The 17909-nt window shown below is 43.3% G+C and overlaps 2 protein-coding genes across 3 annotated transcripts; both read left to right on the top strand.

Moving 5' to 3' along the window:
* The first annotated feature begins 1551 nt into the window (after positions 1-1551).
* Positions 1552-10736, top strand: fhdc2 (FH2 domain containing 2). Of its 2 annotated transcripts, XM_034232570.1 has the most exons (13): positions 1552-1753; positions 2518-2604; positions 2858-3444; positions 3546-3607; positions 5332-5434; positions 5675-5760; positions 6003-6103; positions 6433-6503; positions 6713-6820; positions 7077-7147; positions 7647-7764; positions 7845-8009; positions 8106-10736. In XM_034232570.1, exons 3-13 carry the CDS (start codon positions 2983-2985, stop codon positions 10062-10064), a joined length of 3306 nt encoding a protein of 1101 aa, XP_034088461.1. In that variant the 5' UTR covers positions 1552-1753; positions 2518-2604; positions 2858-2982; the 3' UTR covers positions 10065-10736. The 2 variants fall into 2 exon arrangements, with proteins under 2 accessions (XP_034088461.1, XP_034088460.1); XM_034232569.1 differs by lacking the exon at positions 2518-2604.
* A 1618-nt stretch (positions 10737-12354) lies between these two features.
* On the top strand, positions 12355-16051 carry LOC117556949 (rho-related GTP-binding protein RhoG-like). The gene is made up of 2 exons (XM_034232572.1): positions 12355-12437; positions 13067-16051. Exon 2 carries the CDS (start codon positions 13096-13098, stop codon positions 13669-13671), a length of 576 nt encoding a protein of 191 aa, XP_034088463.1. The 5' UTR covers positions 12355-12437; positions 13067-13095; the 3' UTR covers positions 13672-16051.
* Positions 16052-17909: the final 1858 nt, after the last annotated feature.

Below are 17909 nucleotides of genomic sequence, written 5' to 3'. Positions count from 1 at the left end.
GGACTTCAAAGCAAGATTATGGACTAACACTTGATGGCTGCAACCACTCCACCAAACTGGGCTCTTAAAGACGTGTTGCTGGTGGAGTTTGATGTGTAAAACCTTATTTATCCATTGAGAGGAAAAGGCAGAAGGTTTCCTCAAGGCGTTTTCATTAATCCTTAATACGGATAACTAATATTTCTCACCATCATGTCTATGCAGCACAATTTTACTTGAATGCATGGATCCTCCTTTACACTCACACAGGTTCACACACAAATCTTACACATGAGCACCCTGATGCACATTCATTCATTCAGTAAAGAATAGGCAGAGTGCACAGGCTCAGAAGCTCACTGTTATGCCAAGGGGGAGACCGGCTGGGAGTGGGCCTGTAAACACATCGGTGTTTACAGGCCCACTATGTCGGTGAAACAAGTGAGGGATGCCAAGTTAACTCTTTACTATTAATTAATCAAAGTCCCAATGTCCGTGTATCATGAATGCTGGCATAACATGTGGAACTGTGCAGGGCTGTTCAGGGCCTTCACGGACTATAAAGCTGCCGTCTCTCTCCAGTGGCATTTCCTTGAATTCTGAGGAGTGCACTGTACTCTGAGAAGTGAGTGACTGAATAGAAAGTGAAGTTTCCTGAGAGAGGTTTATTCTGGCACAAGTTCACTATAACATGCCCTGCTGCACAGGCACAACAATAGCCAGATCTTTGGGGTCGTAACCCCCTAATTACTGCAGGTCCCGGAGGTGATGACGACTGCCTGTCAGCGTGGCCTGTGAGAGGGGCTACCTGAGCCGGACTCAGGAGCACCAGGTGACATGGGCCAGGAGCGCTCCAGCACCTTGGATGAAAGGTCGTTGTTATGGGTCTACATCCCAGCACCTGGGCCATTTCAGCACCCGAGAGGGACTTCTGGTCTCTTGGCTTTCACCTATGCCTTGTTCCTGGTTCAGGGAGGAGATGCAGACATCATTTCCCATGTCTGATAGCCATCTGCTCCCTCTCTCAGGTTCTCAATAGCATACTCTTCTTAGCCTGATCAAGGCCTTCTGCACCAATTACACATCAGAGTCTTCCCCACTATGATGATTAGCCTGAAATAGAGACTTATCAGGTTGTCAGTGCAGGTCCTGACTGCAAGCTTTCATGTAAAATCGTATCTGGCCCAACATATTGTAAAGGCACTATAAAAATGTACAAAGGAAATTAAAACAATTCCTCTGAAAGAGAAAATACATATTACAATGTGAATGTTAGGATGATTGTGTGTCCTCTCAAATAAATAAAATAATTGTAATCTTATAGTTATTTATTGCGTTACCTCTGAAAGAAAAACAAGACTTAAAATCTTAAGGTTATTGATTGAATAACTCCTTTTCAACATGTCAAACATATTAGACATTAAGTGCCATCACAACATCTTGAAAGTCAAAAAGTGGAATTAACATCGAGTGTACTCTCCCACCTGAAAACCCCTAAATCCGCCCATGGGAAAACTGGGAGGATATATGTCAGCGGGTGCGCGCGTGTGCGCGTTCCCGATGGACTGTGGAAGTTTCCCTGCAAGTTGAGAAAGACAAGAGGACTGCAGCGAGTGGAGCGGCCAAGTCACCGGGATAAAGGACATAAGGGAAACAAAAACCTGGGATTGAAGCGTAAATGTACCAGTGTGCTGTAGGCTACAATAAAGAAAAAACGCGAGCTGTTGTTGGTGTGTGCGGGGTTACCTCGCGGAAGTGCAGCCGTTAACGGCAGGTAAGTGACATAACTTGATTGGATTTACCTTAAACTGAGGGATGAGATTTACTCACAATGATTTGACAATTTTTAATTGAGACATTATTTGTAATGTGAGGTAAACCTAAAATGCGCGGGTAGTAGACACTGGGAAAACCGGTTTTGTAAGCATAAACCAAACGTCAACAAGAAAAAATGTCATTTAATTAAAAGTTATATATTACGTTAATTTTGCATTTTTGTTTGATTGATATCTTGCTTTCTCCCGATCTATTTATCCGTAGTATTGGCTGTTAAGTAACACGATTTATCAAATGATTTATCGCTTGTCAAGATAAAGATCTCATTAAATGATGGAGGGTGAGATCACCGGGGGGGGGGGATTTGCAGCGCGCGCGCGCTCGTTGGAACTGCTCTACAATCACGCGCATCACTGAAAAGTTTCCCAAAAGCTGTGATTTTGTGATTCATGTTAAAAGCGCGAGAGAAGACGTGAAGTCAGGATGTGTTTTTGGCTTTGGCCAAATGCTTCGCCATGTGATGATTAAAGACTTTTGCTTGTCGCAGACACTGAAACCTCTGAGTCATGCATCACTAATCCGCTTTTAAACTTGCTGGAGCAAGTGTGTGCAACCAGCTTTTCAGATGTTAACATCCCATAAGGAGGAAAGGACATTAAAAGTGAACATTTTATTTTTGATGTTGCAGACCCTCTATTTCTCATGTTTGTGGTTAAACTGAGCATCTTACCTCGCCTGTGGTGTCTCCATGTTTCTAATTAGAAGGGAGAGGAGTGTGTGCATGCAGTGAGGTGAAACTGAACAGGATGGGACAAGCTGTTCAAAGAGGGGGAGAGCTCATCTTGCTCGGTTAGTACTTTCCCCAAAACTCCTTGAACTTGATGGTTGAACCAGGGGTTACATTTTTAGTTGCAAACTACTTGTTAGATCAGTCAATTCACTGGAGTTATGCTAATGAAAGGAGAAGTGAGGCCAAGTGTCAGACAAGCTCATGAAGTCATCAGCCTCAGTTAAAGAAGCTGTTACAAAACTCTTTTAAAAAAACTGATATCCTGTGGCTCTCAGTGTTCAATAATGTCTGTTTTGTTGTCTTGTTTCCCAGGCTGGAACTATTGATGGACCTTAGAACTGGAGCTAACTGGAATTTGGAAAATACGTCACTGACTTTCTGAACAGAGGCTGCTCATCCGCTATAACCCCCCCCCTCTCTCAAACCCCACAGCCTCTATGCTCATCAACCTAACTGTGGCTAGCAAGGAATCTCGTGCCTTTCATGGAACACAGCCTGCCTTTCCCGCCATTGCCCCTGACACTGTGGAAGTGACAGCCATGGAGTCACATCCGGTGCTGGTGACCCCTCAACCGCCTCCCCTGGCACCTCCACCTCCTCCTCCTCCTCCTCCACCACCACCTCTACCTGAATCTTCCTCGCCTTTCAGCCGGGAAGACAGTGCCCGTCGGAGTCGCCTGAGGAAGCTGAACTGGGATCGTATCCCCAAAGAGAAGGTGGAGGGGAGGAAGAGTGTGTGGAACGGGGCGGCCCCGGGAGAGGACGAGATCCCCATAGACCTCCACTCTCTGAACGAGCTGTTTGGTCAGAAGGAGAGTAAGCCTCAGGACAGAACGAGCACCCTGAGGCGCCGGTCCACTCTGCTGTGCTGCAGATCGCCCCAGGACAGCACGGAGGAGGTGAGATCAATAGGATGGCAGTGATATGTTTCACCCATGTTGAAAGATAGTGAGATTATGGGCGGTTTTCTTACATTTATTTGTGCCCTTTGCCTCTTCAGATCTCCCTGCTTGACTCCAAACGCAGTATGAACATTGGAATATTTCTACGCCAGTTCAAGACGTAAGCTTCTTTATTCTAAACTAGAGCTGAAACCCAAAGTTTTAAAGCAAAAATGCCAACATGTGCTTCTCAAATGTGAAGGTTTGGTGCTCTTCACTGTTTTGTATCATTGTCAATGTGAACCTCGTTAGTTCTGGGCTCTTGATCAGACCAACTAAGACATTTGAAGATGTCATTTGCTGAAAAACATACATTTTTGTTCAACCTTTCTAATTGGATTGATACATTAAGACAATCACAAGAATAATTGATTGTTGCATTATTGTAAACACCAGCCCTAATCCTTACAACGTGCTGCACTTGAACAGTTTCGGTTTTTTATGTCTACATTTGCTGAGGGTCACATAAGTCAAAGTTGTAGAGGCAGGAAACAGAAGTGTGTACAACAGCACCCTGGGGAGCAGTACTTCTCTTGAGCTGAACTGAAGTGGGTGGCCATATATCAATGATGAGTGTCAGTCAGTGTTTGTCAGAAGTGTGAAGTCTCCTCAGAGAGGATGTCTGCTGTCAGGGAGAGGACACGGGTATACTGCAGGGGACAGGTGCAGGGGAGGGTACAACTGAGCAGCAGGACCGTCTGTATAGGGTGGGGGTTAAGTGACTGGGTAAAGCCTTGTGGAGTTAGTGTTGACACCTGCTGATGCCCTTAAAGAGTGTCTTGTGTTAAAACTACGCCCTACAGCGCGACACCACTAGTGGCTTGTCCTATTCACCATACCTCTAAAGCCTGTTTAACATGCCTGTCTGACTCAAACAATAGATGCCCTTCTGGAAATTAATATGGCTTTTACATTTTTCACTAATACTTACATGCAGTTTAATACTTAATTACAATGACTTGGAGAAGAAGAGCTGAGTTGCTATATTGTCCCGCCTCGACGTGTGCGTAAATTGTTAACAGACTCAACTTCAGAGCGGCTCTTTTCTAGACCAGATCTGTCAAGACTTGTAGGGAAAGCCATTATGTGTAAAGAAGCTCTTGTGTACACAAACATTTGTCTTGTCGGGAGCTTATTTGCCTGCTGTTTTAGGCAGACAAGAGCTACTGTTGAGTTGTGGGTGTAGTTTAAACAAAGTATGGTTTTGTATTTTCAGTGTCTGGGTATTCACTGTGATACCTTTTTTTTATCCTATTTTTATTTGCTGTTTCACTCAGAATTTTGCTTTCAATAGTTTTCAACTAGTTGGGACAGATTACGTACAATAATAGTGTAGGGCTCTTGTACAATAAATAATGTCTTCGTGTGTACACCTGTTGGTGTCAAAATATTTTCAAATGGAAGTGAATATTGAGCTATAAATGAGGAGAGAAAGCCAAACACAGTTTGCACATAATGGAGTATAGGCATGTGTGATGGGCTGAAAATGAGGGGGAGGGGGTAATGAAAAACCTCTGGACAGATGTGTCGCTCAGTCAGAAAAAGTAAGTCCAAGGTCAATCAGTCAGTTAGTTCAGTTTCTAGCCACATCCCAAGGCCTTTCAAACGTTTTCCTGCATGTCTGCTTTTTATTTGCCCAGTGGATTTGCCACTTTGTCGCCAGTGTGGCGTCAACCAACCGTCTCTCCCCAATACTGACTGATAAGAATGGGATAAGCCACAACACTGTGTGGTCAAGGAAAAACAAAGGGCTGGCAACATTAGTTTTCTGGGGAGGTGTCCTGAGAAAACCACGAGTATCAATGATGTCATTCCAAAAACATGTCTTTTGTAATTTTTCCACAGGCCTGCGAAGGAGATAGTTGAGGATATTAGGCATGGTGTGGGGGATCGCTACGGAGCAGAGAAGCTCGCAGAGCTCTGCAAATTGCTTCCTGACAATGAGGAGGTAAAGTGCCTCTTTAGGCATACAAATGTAACAGTGACTCCCCTCCCCTCCCTCTTCTCTTACACATCATCTGGCTCTGGTTAGAATGATCAAAAGTTAGCCATTACACAATGTCGTATGATGTCTGTTTCCGGAGAAGGATCGCGCTGAAAGATATTAGAATTGACTGTTAACGGCATGTTGGTTATTTCAATCGAAGCTGCCTCCCTGATCTGACTGCATCTGTTCTTTCTCTCTCAGGAGTCCCGCCTGAGGAGGTTCAGTGGGGAGCGGAGCTGGCTTGGAGAGACTGATCTTTTTCTGCTGCTGTTAGTGGAAGTTCCCAGGTACACCCCTTGTCCTAGATTGGATAAAATGACCACACATACCATCAATACTTCCATCTTTTCTTTAGCATTAAAAACCTGTTTATTTATTTTTGTGACACTTATCCTGCTGACGTGCTTCACTTTGTGATGACGTTTGCTTGTTTAACTGATGATTGATCAGGAGTGCCTTTTTGTTTCCATCATCACTCACCCCTGTCCTTTCTTCCGTCAATCCGTCCCCCTCCTTTCTCTTCCATTAGTTTTCGGCTGCGTCTGGATGCTATGATCCTGCAACAAGAGTTTGACCCTGCTGTGACCTCTCTGTGTGTGGCAGCCAGATGTCTGAGGGAGGCGGCCAGAGGTAAAGTTAACAGCAGGGAGTTGTGTACACTACCATAAAGACTCTTTAACAGCTCCTATTTACAGCTCCCTTTTTCAAATACTCTTATTTAGATGAAAGTAAAGTTTTATACCCTGAGTTCAATTGTAATTAAGAATAGTTTCATAATTAAGGAGAAACCTGCTATCAGTGATATCTTTGTATAGAAGTTTAGTACACTTGTCTGCTTGAGTGTATTCCAAACAAAGTTGCTGACTACTTGTAAGGCCTTGACGCCGTTGCATACACATTCATCCTCATTATTCCCCAACCTTGAGGCAAAAATATTGAATCCCTGTCTTCTTGTCTAGAACTGCTGAGCTGTCCTGAATTACACTCCATCCTTCGTTTGGTGCTGAAGGCGGGGAACTACATGAACGCTGTGAGTGCTTCTTTATTTAGTTTCTTTCCTTTTCTTTAGCCCGACAAAGAGGATCGGTTCTTTTATCTGTGTATAATACACCAGTCGCTGGGGTCTGGGTGTGTGTTCAGGGGCGTCACTCTGACTGCGCACCTGGTTTTTGTATCCTTGTTTGTTTTAAGTTGTCACATGTTGTGTGTGTTATTCTGACCTTGTATGTGGCCTCTCAGGGTGGATATGCAGGGAACGCCGCTGGTTTCCGGATTTCATCGCTGCTCAAACTGGCCGACACCAAAGCTAACAAGCCGGGCATGAATCTGCTGCATTTTGTAGCAATGGTAAGAACAGTAAAAGGACATCCTTTTGTCAAAACTTAAACATTAGTCTTTATATTGTGTGTAAGGGTATTTGTGAAATGGTGGACAGTAAGAATGTGTAAATATTACTAATCTTCTCTGACCCTAAAATGTATAGAGAACAGTAGCTTCTCAAGCCAGGCTGCTCCGCCTAGCATATGATTTTGTCAACATAGCAAATGACGTGTTGAATCTTTTGAAACAATAGCTGGATAATTATTTGTGTTTGTCTCCGCAGGAAGCTGTGAAAAAGGACCAGAGTTTACTGTCATTTCCTAGCCAAATAGGCCATGTTGGCTCCGCCTCCAGGTCAGTCTCTTCCCAAAACTCAGATCTTACAAGGACTGTCGCTGTCTATACAAGCTTACTAACAACCTGGGAGACTGATAAAACAAACATAATGAAAAATCTGTTTCATTCTAGTATCAGAACAAGGCACCCAGCTCTTAGCGATAGCTAGCTGCATTGAGAGAAAGTGGGTCACGACAACATTGATACTCAAACCCAATTTATAAGCTCTGCAGTAGAGTTTATCTCCATGGTGTTAAGGAATGAGCATCATTATTCTACTTTAAAAGTAAAGATAACACACATGCTATTGCAATCATTTAAACATTTTAAAGTATTCCTGGACACTTTGGACCAATTATATTCATTTATAACCAATTTTGGGGTATTTTTTTTATCAATTTCTGCTATTGCATATTATTAGTTATAAAAGCCTTTCCTACTATAAAATGCACACAGCTATCTCTATACAGATCTTATAATAATAACTTTATATTTTATGCCATCTACTTCTCTGCAGGTTAAGTGAGGGGTCTGTGCTTGAGGAGTTAACTAAGTTAAAAAGCAGAGTGGTGGCCCTCAAGGCAAACATCCAGACTGAGGCGGAGATCCAGCTGCATACACAACATTTCCTAGAGGTATGACATAATGACATCATCTTTTAAAAGTTTTTCTGATGGCTTGTTTCTTGCCATGACTGTGTAAACTTTGTGTGCAGGTAGCTGAGGAGCGTTTGAAGGAGGCCGAGGATGAGGTAGAGGGCATGAGGATGTCTAGTCAGGCTCTGGTGGAGTTCTTCTGTGAAGATGACAGCACTTTCAAACTGGAGGAGGCCTGCAGGGTCTTCAATTCGTTTTGCCTCCGCTTCCAAAGATCTGTCCAGGTTAGATATTTTTTAAAACATATATATTCTCAAAAATAGTATTGATTTAACTCTAGTGGTCACTGAAAAATGAATGTTTCTTTTCATTTTCAATAGGAGAATTCCGAACGGGAGCTGAAGGAGCAGAAACGTTTGGATCGTCAACGTGAGATTGGGGAAAAGCGTCGCTCTGTGGCTGTTTGTACGGGGCTGGACCTGAGCCTCAGCCTCGCCAAAGAGCCTCAGAGTCAGGAGAACCAAGATGAGCTGGAGAAGCTGCTGGAGAAGAACTTGAGCTACAGTTGGAGTCGACGTAGCCTGAGAAGCTCTGAGTCCCGTAAACACTCCCATCACTTCCACAACAATAACCATCAACATAATATTGCCACACTCAAGGGCTTCCCTGAGCTGGGCAGCAGTCCTACGTCGACCAGTTATCACTCCAACAGTTCCTCTGACCACGAGACCACCACTGTGCTTTGTAGCTCCCCGGAGACTGACGGATTGTGTTCTCCAATCGACCAAGAACCTGTTCTGGGGAGAGGAAGCAGGTCCCAGCACAGCCGAGCAACAACCCGAAGCGTGGAAGCAGTTCAGGACTCGCACATTGCCATTTTTAGCCACTCTCAGCATGGACCTGGCTTCACAGTCAAGCAGCACAGGCCTGAAAGCAGTTCTTATGTGCGGCAAGGCCAATCGAAGACAACGGTACTTGAAAAAGAAGCTGAGATTTCACATGAACATGTTGTTTCAATGACCACTGAATCTTCACCGACCTCCTTCTCAAACTCTGCTGCTATACCCGCTGATAAACCTGCCCCTTGTGTTAAATACCAGTCCCCCACTCATGGGCATAGGTTTGGCCTGCCAGCAACAGAGAATACTCGCCCAGTTCAGAGTAAACCTAATGACTCTTTTGTTGACTCTGTACAACACTCTCTTCTTCAAAATAGAATACTTTCTCACAGTGACAACAGGAGGAGGTCATTCAAGTACCAGAGAACTGAGAGCCAATCACAATCATCTGTAAATGCTCCAGAGAGGGTGCAGTCAAAACCACAGGCGGGAGAGACACCAACTGTGACAACGAGTGCTGTGACACCTTTGCCTGAGGTAGGTTTAACACAAAACATTAACTCAGAAGTGGCATCAACACCTGTAGAGGAGAACTGGTTTCCATCAGGTCTACCAGAGTTCAACCAATCACAGCGAGAGGTGATCTCCAACTTGCCAAGTCCTGAGAGGGAGACGGCAAAGCCTTACTCCTGTGTTGGTGAAACACTGGAGTGCCACACACTGGTGAAAGGCCTCCGATCCTATGATGCCTTGTCACCCCCGACCTCCCCACTCCCACGACCCGCGCCGAGCCTGTGCTCGAAGTGGAGGAAAGAGAGGGAGGGCGACCTCCGAGCGGGGACAATTCCAGGGTCTCCTACATTAAAGGAGGAGGCTCGCACCGTGAAGGTCCCTGTGCGTAGTGGAATAGGGGCCAAAAGAGGACTTGTGTCACGTGCAGGACCTACCAATGGCACAGGCATTCCCAGGGTGCGCTCCAAAACTGAGCCTTCAAATGGGGCCCCAACCCCCCCTAACACACCCACACCCAGCCGGCTGTCCAGTCCTCGCAGCTTATCAATGCGCGCTTCTCCTATCACTCGGCCTGCCGCTGTTCAGACAGAAGTGAAACGCAGTAAAAGCACACGGGAGAGAACTGTAAGTGAGACACAGACTCCAGATAAGCCAACCTTAACCCGCAGGACTTCAGACAGATCTGTACCCGAGAAGGGCTCAGATAGCACGCAGCCAGAATTTGTCAGAGGAACCCCTCTCCGTGTGTCAAAACGAGTCGCTCCAAACTCTGAGGCTCAGACGCCCTCCCAGACTCGCACTGCCCACAGCCCTTCCTCTGCCACGGCAAAGACCATACGCACAGCTGTCATATCTGCCGCCCAAAACAAAACCGCCAAGACGACGAGCACAAGCCCCTCCCCTGTGAGCCCTAAAGCCCCTGCAACTTCACGGATACCTGGACCCAAAATGCCCCGAGCTACTGCAGCCTCGCCACAGTGGAGGTGATGGGAGTGAATACACTATCATGCCTTTATGGATGTCAGTCTGATATAAACAGTGTGATGTTATTCAAGTGGGCATCATCAGCTTTCTGGTCTTAAGCATCTCTGAGTTTTCTATATTCAATTTTTATTAAATGTGTATGTAGATGAGAGGGAGCTGCACTGGTTGCTTTGGGGAACATGAATCTAATGTGCTTCACCTTATAGCAGAATAAATCCTACCTCTTATGTAACCTATTTGTGTCCTTTGCAGGCGATAGGACACCACAAGACCCCTATCTTAAATATATAGAAAAGCAGAAAAACACAGCCAAGTGACATCACTCTGTGCCTATAGTTACTTTGAAAACTGTTAGAAACAAGTAGTTTTGTCTTAAAGTTTTGAATACTGTGACCCCTCCTTTAAGTGATTGTTGTTAATTCCCACTTGGCTGTCTTACAGTGCAGCTGAACTCGGGAACAATATTGAACTGTTTATCCTCTTGTCGAGGCCACATTGTTCTGATGCACTTTACAAACCTAAAGAAGAGGCCATGGGGGGATGGTTACTGTAATATTTGTCCTTTTTTTATTATGTATCAAAAGATTCTATAACTTTATTGAATAGCATTTGTTGTTATTCACTGTATTATTTGGATTTATAAAAAACGAAAACACGAATAAAGACTGTACTGAATAGTAGTTTCTAATCAATTGCAAAGGCACTCATCAGTTGAATTAAACCGTACTTGTGTTGTTGATATAATGTAACATCTGTTCCTTAGGTTTTGATTCAAATGAGAGCTTTCACTCTCAAGGTATACACTCCTTAACTTCTGCTCTTGCGTCTTCTCATCGTCTTCTAGTCACACTTCTTCTTCTCTCGTCTGAACTCCCACTTGCTGCATCTCTTGACACGGTCACCCCCATCTCTGTCAGTGGCTGTTGTCATGGAAATGCTACAGACGTCCCAGGGAATCTGCTGGCAGAATAGTGGGGTGTTGGGGTGGAGGGTGACTGTGGGTGTAGGGTCCCAGTGGGAATGCTCCCTTTATAGGGCTGCAGTGACGCCAGAACCTCTTGGGAAAGGCAATAAACCGGTGCCTCTTTGTTTTCTTGAGTGTCCGGTTGTCGGCCAGCGCTTGCCTCTTAACCTACCTCAGTGTATAGGGGTGACATCATCAACGGGTCTCCAGGGGTGCAGGACAGAGCAGTCTAAAGTGGTCTCTCTTTTAGCTACCTTCGTGTATTCTGCATTGATTTGAAAGCACGGGCTGAGTGAGAATAATGACTTGTCTGAAAGTAATATATGGGCTTTTAGACCAGTGTTGACCAAAATAGAGGATATGGTCCAGGTCACAGGATTGTTTTACAGCCTTTGTAAGTGAGGTATGTAAGCTTAAACAGTGACCCACTGGCGAGAATGGGGAAAGTTCAAGAGAAAGGTTAAAGTCTTTAAGAATCAATACATTTAGACTAATTTAATATGTTAACAGACAGGTAAAGTTAAGGAGCAGTATCCCTCACTTGCAGTCAAATTGTAGGTCTCAAACTAATTGAAAATAAAGTTTTCTGATAATATCTTTGAAGCCATTAGCAAAGGAAATAATTGCCATTTGTTGAAGGAAAAAATATCCTTTTTTTATAAATCTGGCAGTTAGATGACTTTGAAGAGAGGAATAGATTTGTGGGTCACTTTTTTCAAAGTACATTTACTCAAGTGCTCTACTACAGTTTTGAAATACAATTGTTGAGTATTTCCATTTTTAGCAACTCAAGTTTACTTGTAGGTTTACAAAGAATTTGCTTTGGTCTTAAGCATAGAGCAGAAACACACACATTTTTTTTTTTACAGTTCTATATTATATAGGATAGAATAGAAACAATCATAAATATTTTATATATTTGCTGGTTAAGATTTTCTACAGAAAATATAAAATCATAGAAAATATTAAGCACTGCTACAGCTATATCAAACGTTTAACATTAACATGCTTCTACCCATTAATGTAACAGCAAATAAAAGGGGCCATTCTGTGTCAGTCCTCCTTTTTCTTTTGTTTCTAATTAGATCAGGATGTATAAAAAGCTATCCTGTTCTGACTCTATTTTCAGTCACCACTCACCACACTTGCAATTACAGCCCGATTTTAAATTCGAGTTAGGTACTAAAAACAGTGCTGGGCTCTATGCATCCATGTGTTATGTAAAAGGAAAATCACAAGAGAGCATAACGGCTCTACAACGCCATCTAGTGTCACGGAAACAACTGTCACCAGTAAAACTGCAACTACCAAACTGCATTGCTTCCGTACGTCGATTTTTACGTAATGGACAGCTCCCCGGATGCGGCTGTGATTACTATACCAGGCAAAAAGAGATCGAAAGCCAAGTGGCGGTAAGTCACAAAATCCTTTAAATTTCGCTGTTACAGAAAGTTACTACGCCTCAGATATATATTAGAACAGAAAACAATTTTTAGAGAAACTTGTGGGAAGTTATCGGGCCAGGCGAAGACCTTTTGAAGAAGTAGCTTGCAAATAAACTTCCAACTTGTTTGCTAACTAGCTAGCTTGTTAGCGGCTAAATGTGCTAGTTCCTTAGCTTGATGCTAGCCACCGGGGGAACGCCTAGTATCATAGGCGAGCAGTGTAAAGTAATAAACACGTTAAATAAGCTCCTTACTGAGATAAACTCGTTGTCCCTTGTTCGAGGAGTGTAGTTAACGAAGCTATGTAAACTTTCCAAACTTTGTTTATTAGCGGACGTCTGAAATGGTAGCTATCCCATGTTACGTTAATTACGTCGATGAGCTAACGTTCGCGGTGGTTAGCTCCTCTGCTAATAGTGTAAACTGTATTCCTGTAAAACTGCTGCCTTAAAGTTACTCCCCGGTCCTTTTACCCTTTGTCATTTCATGAGTAATGATCACCCCTCTTATCACTGCTATTAAAAAGCCTGTATTGGCCTCTCAAGTCATAAATATTGTAATAAATAGTCACCCAGGTGCGCTTTTTCTGTTGTCAGGTGCTGCAGCCCCAGTGGTCGTAGGCAGGATGCAGACCATAAAGTGTGTGGTGGTGGGTGACGGGGCAGTCGGTAAAACCTGCCTGCTCATCTCTTATACCACCAATGCCTTCCCCGAAGAGTACATTCCCACCGTGTTTGACAACTACAGCGCTCAGATGAGCGTAGACGGCCGCACTGTCAGCCTCAACTTGTGGGACACAGCGGGCCAGGAGGAGTATGACCGCCTGCGCACACTCTCTTATCCCCAGACCAATGTTTTTATCATCTGCTTTTCAATTGGCAGCCCCTCTTCCCATGCCAATGTCAGGCACAAGTGGCACCCTGAGGTGTCCCACCACTGCCCTAACGTACCCATCATGCTGGTGGGCACCAAGAGGGATCTGAGGGGCGATGCCGAAACGGTGAAGAAGCTGAAGGAGCAGGGCCTGGCTCCTACCACCCAGCAGCAGGGAAACGCCCTGGCCAAGCAGATTGGGGCTGTTAAATACATGGAGTGTTCTGCTCTGCTGCAGGATGGTGTCAGGGAGGTGTTTGCTGAAGCTGTGAGGGCAGTGTTGTATCCAGTCACGAAAAAGAACCCGAAAAAGTGTGTGCTGTTGTAATAAATGGTTCCCAGATTTGGACTGTAGAGAGGGATGATGAAGATCCACAGGAGCAAAGGAAGGATGAGGAAATGAACGTCGTCACCTGTCTGCCTCCATACCACGCCTGGCAGTTTAGACTTTGTTTTCAACTCCTCTGTTATTCTTCTCTTCCTTATTCATCTCCTGGAGGGTTTCACTCCGTTGTCATCATCACCAAAGTGACTATGCCAGAATGGGGGCAACAGACCGAATCTCCTATTTTTCTTACAATTTTAACTTTTGATATTTACACTTTTCTCCAATTTTACATCTGTTCTAGATTTATAGCTTCTCTGCTTTGCCTTGTAAAATACTGATCATGGTTGTTTCAAGCCATAATAACAACCAACCAAGCTACCCTGTTTGACTGGAGAGAAGAGATCTGCCTTTTGTTTTAGGTGGAGAAATAATGACTACCTCATACTCTCACCTAGGTTGCATCTCACGAGTCTCAAGCAATGTCACCAACAAAATGCTTGCATATTTAGATGTAATGAGTAGAGGGTGAACACGTTTTAATTTCAAGCAGCTTGAGTCCAGAAATAGTGTGATGACTCCTGGACAATTGCCAGTACCCCTTGACCAATATGCACAGATTAGAGGTTAAATTCTGGAGCTGCAGTTCCCTCTTGTGCTCAGTCTGGCATGTTAGAGCTGTTTTGGCAGGCTGCCCTTCCACCCTCTTGCACTGCTCTCTCACTGCCATGCATGGAAGAGTCAGTAGGCCTTTGAAGATAAGCTTACCCATTGAAAGCAGCCAACCATTTGCCCTCTTCAGTAATAGAGGAGCAGGTGTCATAAGGCATCTGCCAAATTAACCCACATTGGTACAGGATTTTTCAACCTGGCATATCAGGGAGTCAGGTTGTAGTACAGCTTCTCTGTCTCCATCCCAACTCTTGAGCCTCACACGGAGTGCCATTAAAACATGCCTAAGAATTCCTTTTTGACCGAGTGGGTCAAAGAGACTGTATTTTGTCTAATTATGTTGAATTTACTTTGTAAATGATTTTTTTTCTCAAGTGTTTTTAACCCATGAGTGCGGTTATGGCCAAAGTTGAATATATATTTTTTGTAATAGCTTATGTTTATTTGATCAGTATGATGTTTGTGTGTAGTTAATACTCATATTTGATAAACCACATCTCCATAATGCTCCCTTTGTCAATTACATTATAGCCTTACATTTAAGGTCAACAGACTTATAACCACTTCCTAATTAATTCAGTACAGCATATAATAACTGGATATGTTTTAACTGGCTTAGCTAGGCTTTATACACCAGCCTTTTTCACTATATTGTTTTGGTTGGTCAATAATGACTTCATCTGGGAAGAAGCAACGCATTGTAGCTGCCTTGTTGATTCTTCTACCATTTACCAGAAGTTTATCCACAATACTTATGGAGCCTTTTATTTGGTCAGGTGCCTTATCCAAACCAAAGACCATAGTCTTGCTCCTTTTCAACCCAAAGCTTAAAGTTCCATGGTGACGCAATTGCCACACAACCTTTCAAATCCAGGTTGAACCACCTCTGGGTTTCATTTTTGTAATTTAAAAAAGCTTTCTGCCAGTAAACACATTCTTCCTGCAGCCCTCTTTGTAAGACACAGGTGCTAAACTGACATTTCACTCTGCATGTATGCATTTGTGAAACAGAGCTGGAGGCCCGCAGCTCTTACAGAATGTGGTTTACATCCCTGCATGGCGTACCGCAAGTGAGGGCAAGGCACAAGCACAACCTGCACATTCGGTTAGCAAGAGCTGCGTTGGTGGAACGTGCCTTGCCACATCTGAAGATTTGTATACATTTTATAATCTATTTTTTTAGTAATGACTGGTTGCTCCTTTGTGCTTTCAGCTGCCAGTAATAACAGCAACCCTTTTACTGAAGTTATTTTCCTTTTCTCACTCGAGCTGGGTGAATAATAAGTAAACATTTATTGTGGCCTGTAAAGTCTAAATTAACAGAAGAAGCGACACGAGCAGTAGATATGTTTAACAACGGTGATGCGGTTTGAGATCTGCCAAAGGATGTTTGAGAATGTCCCAGATCTGTTTGTGGAGGGTTGAACGTAAGTGCACAATATGTCAACCTGTCGATTGTGGTGAGCTTGTTTCTTTGTCCTGATTTCACTCGGATGATGCTGTTGAAGTGGAACGTACACCTGTGGGCTCCCTTCTGTGAGCTGTATGCTACCGTGTGCGTGGTACTACGCTTTTACACTGGGAACTTGATTTGTAGAAATCTGTTTGTAATTGTTTTATATATAACAAAAGCATATTTGTATAAATGAACTAACAGTGAAATGATTTTTAAATTATGCCAAATAAAATGGTGGTTAAAACCAGACAACTACTTATTATTTCCCCTTATTGATTTGTGACTTTACATAAGTGCTTCTTGTATTACACATTATTAGCACATAGCCCTATGGTAATAATGAAAGAGTGAAGTCATGCTGAGTCACACATTTTCTCACAGCTGCTTGTATTTTCAGCTCAGGAAACCACACCACTTTCCTGTAACATACTTCATTTTCATGTAAATGTCATTTTAATTACCATGTCTGGACACTAGATGGACACAGCCCTCTTGCTCAGCTCCATAGAATCCAGAATGAGTGCCATTCTTCATGGCCTGTTTTTTCATTTCTATACATTTGGAGTTAATGGTCTATACCCATCCAGTTTTCAGCGCCATCATTCAATTGAGCAGACACCCACAAGTTCAATCAGTTGCTGGAGCTTAAAAAGCTGACGTGCTCTCGCTCTGAAAAATTCCCTTGACCTTTATGGGCGGTGGCTCTTGACATTTGACAGATGTGTTGAACTCCTCCAAAGGCTCATTATAACGTCACTGCAGCAACATTTAGAGCCGTTTCCTTTGCGGTTTGTCTATGTTTTACAATCAAGGCGACGCTGAGTGATATTTTACAGCCTGTAAAAGTTGTCACTGCTTATGTCAGGGCTTGATATATTGTTACTCTGCCAAATATGAATTGCAGATGCTTTCAGGAGCCACAACTGAGAAGTGTGATGGTTAAGGCAGGTGGACGATGAGAGCTGGGTCGGTTGAGGTGATCCATTTGTAAGTCAGTGCACTGGACACATTTCAGTTCTCCTTCCCTTTCGCTAATTAAAGAGCCTCATTCTTTGCACAAGGATATTTGTAGGGGGCTTGATTAGATTTTTGATAATTTGGCCCAAATCAGAATTTTCCAGTTCTTCAAAACTGTCTGATTTGAGGCTGTAGTCATAGCAACAATGCCAAAAGCCCACCACAGTTAGTTTGATCACGATCAAGATCAAGTCTTTAAGCAATTAAATGAGTCAAGAAACGTACTATTGAAAGGCAGGTGGCATGTAACAATGGCATTTTGTTAAGAATGAGTCATTTGAATACTAAGATATAAACATTAATTTGCAGGTTTTTAATTATGATATTAAACTTTAGTTAACCTACGAAACACTAAACATGGAGGTTTCTCTAAGACCAAGGACATGTCATCTAATACAGAATGTTGTTTAGCTAAACTGGCATTATAATAAATAATTATGCTAAATTATTACATTGAGAACCTCACCAATCCAGCCTCATTATCACTCAAAGTCTGACAAAGTTAGCTCATAATGAATAACTGTGGTGAGCAGGATTAACAGTAGAGAAACATCATGAAATTGTGCAAATTAACGGAATACACATAATTAGACTCAAGTCCATGAGTGTTATGCCCTTGTGCTTCATAGGAGTCTTCCCTACACTCCAAACCTTTAACAAAATGCTGATTGTGCGTTTGAGTTTCTACTCTTATTTTTATTTCTTATTTTATATTAAAAGGACCACATTGTTCAAGATAACGTCATCCAGTACTCCACATTTTCATTCATCTGTTTGTGGCATCAAAACGAATGTGCGTTTTGTTTACGGTATGCTTTATCCGATGGAAATGTAGATGTTTTTTCCTCAAGTCACAAAGCAAACCTTTCTTTTGAACGTATTAGAAGGGGAGAATTTCTCTGTGCTCCATCTTTGCCTGGTTGATAGAAATGTAAAGCTGATGGTAAGAACACCAGCGGATATGCTTTCTGTGAGTCATCAGCATGAAGAGAGTGCAGTGCTGCATGGCGTCCGCCGGGACCTTGATCTCAGCTCTGTCTATCGCTACTCAATCTCCCTTTATCTTTCCTCGCCCTCACTGTCCGTGTGATGATGT

This window comes from Gymnodraco acuticeps, unplaced genomic scaffold (assembly GCF_902827175.1).
Source record: "Gymnodraco acuticeps unplaced genomic scaffold, fGymAcu1.1, whole genome shotgun sequence".
NCBI lineage: Eukaryota > Metazoa > Chordata > Actinopteri > Perciformes > Bathydraconidae > Gymnodraco > Gymnodraco acuticeps.
The sequence above is the reverse complement of the archived record's forward strand: the minus strand, read 5'-3'. Positions and strand labels throughout refer to the sequence as shown.

Excerpts from the sequence above, each read along its gene's own strand:
- fhdc2 (XM_034232569.1), top strand. The coding sequence starts at position 2,983 with ATGCTCATCAACCTAACTGTGGCTAGCAAGGAATCTCGTGCCTTTCAT. Across the intron at positions 6,821-7,076 it reads TGCTGCATTTTGTAGCAATG|GAAGCTGTGAAAAAGGACCA; the intron begins GTAAGAACAGTA and ends TTGTCTCCGCAG. Across the intron at positions 7,765-7,844 it reads ATACACAACATTTCCTAGAG|GTAGCTGAGGAGCGTTTGAA; the intron begins GTATGACATAAT and ends CTTTGTGTGCAG.
- LOC117556949 (XM_034232572.1), top strand. The coding sequence starts at position 13,096 with ATGCAGACCATAAAGTGTGTGGTGGTGGGTGACGGGGCAGTCGGTAAA.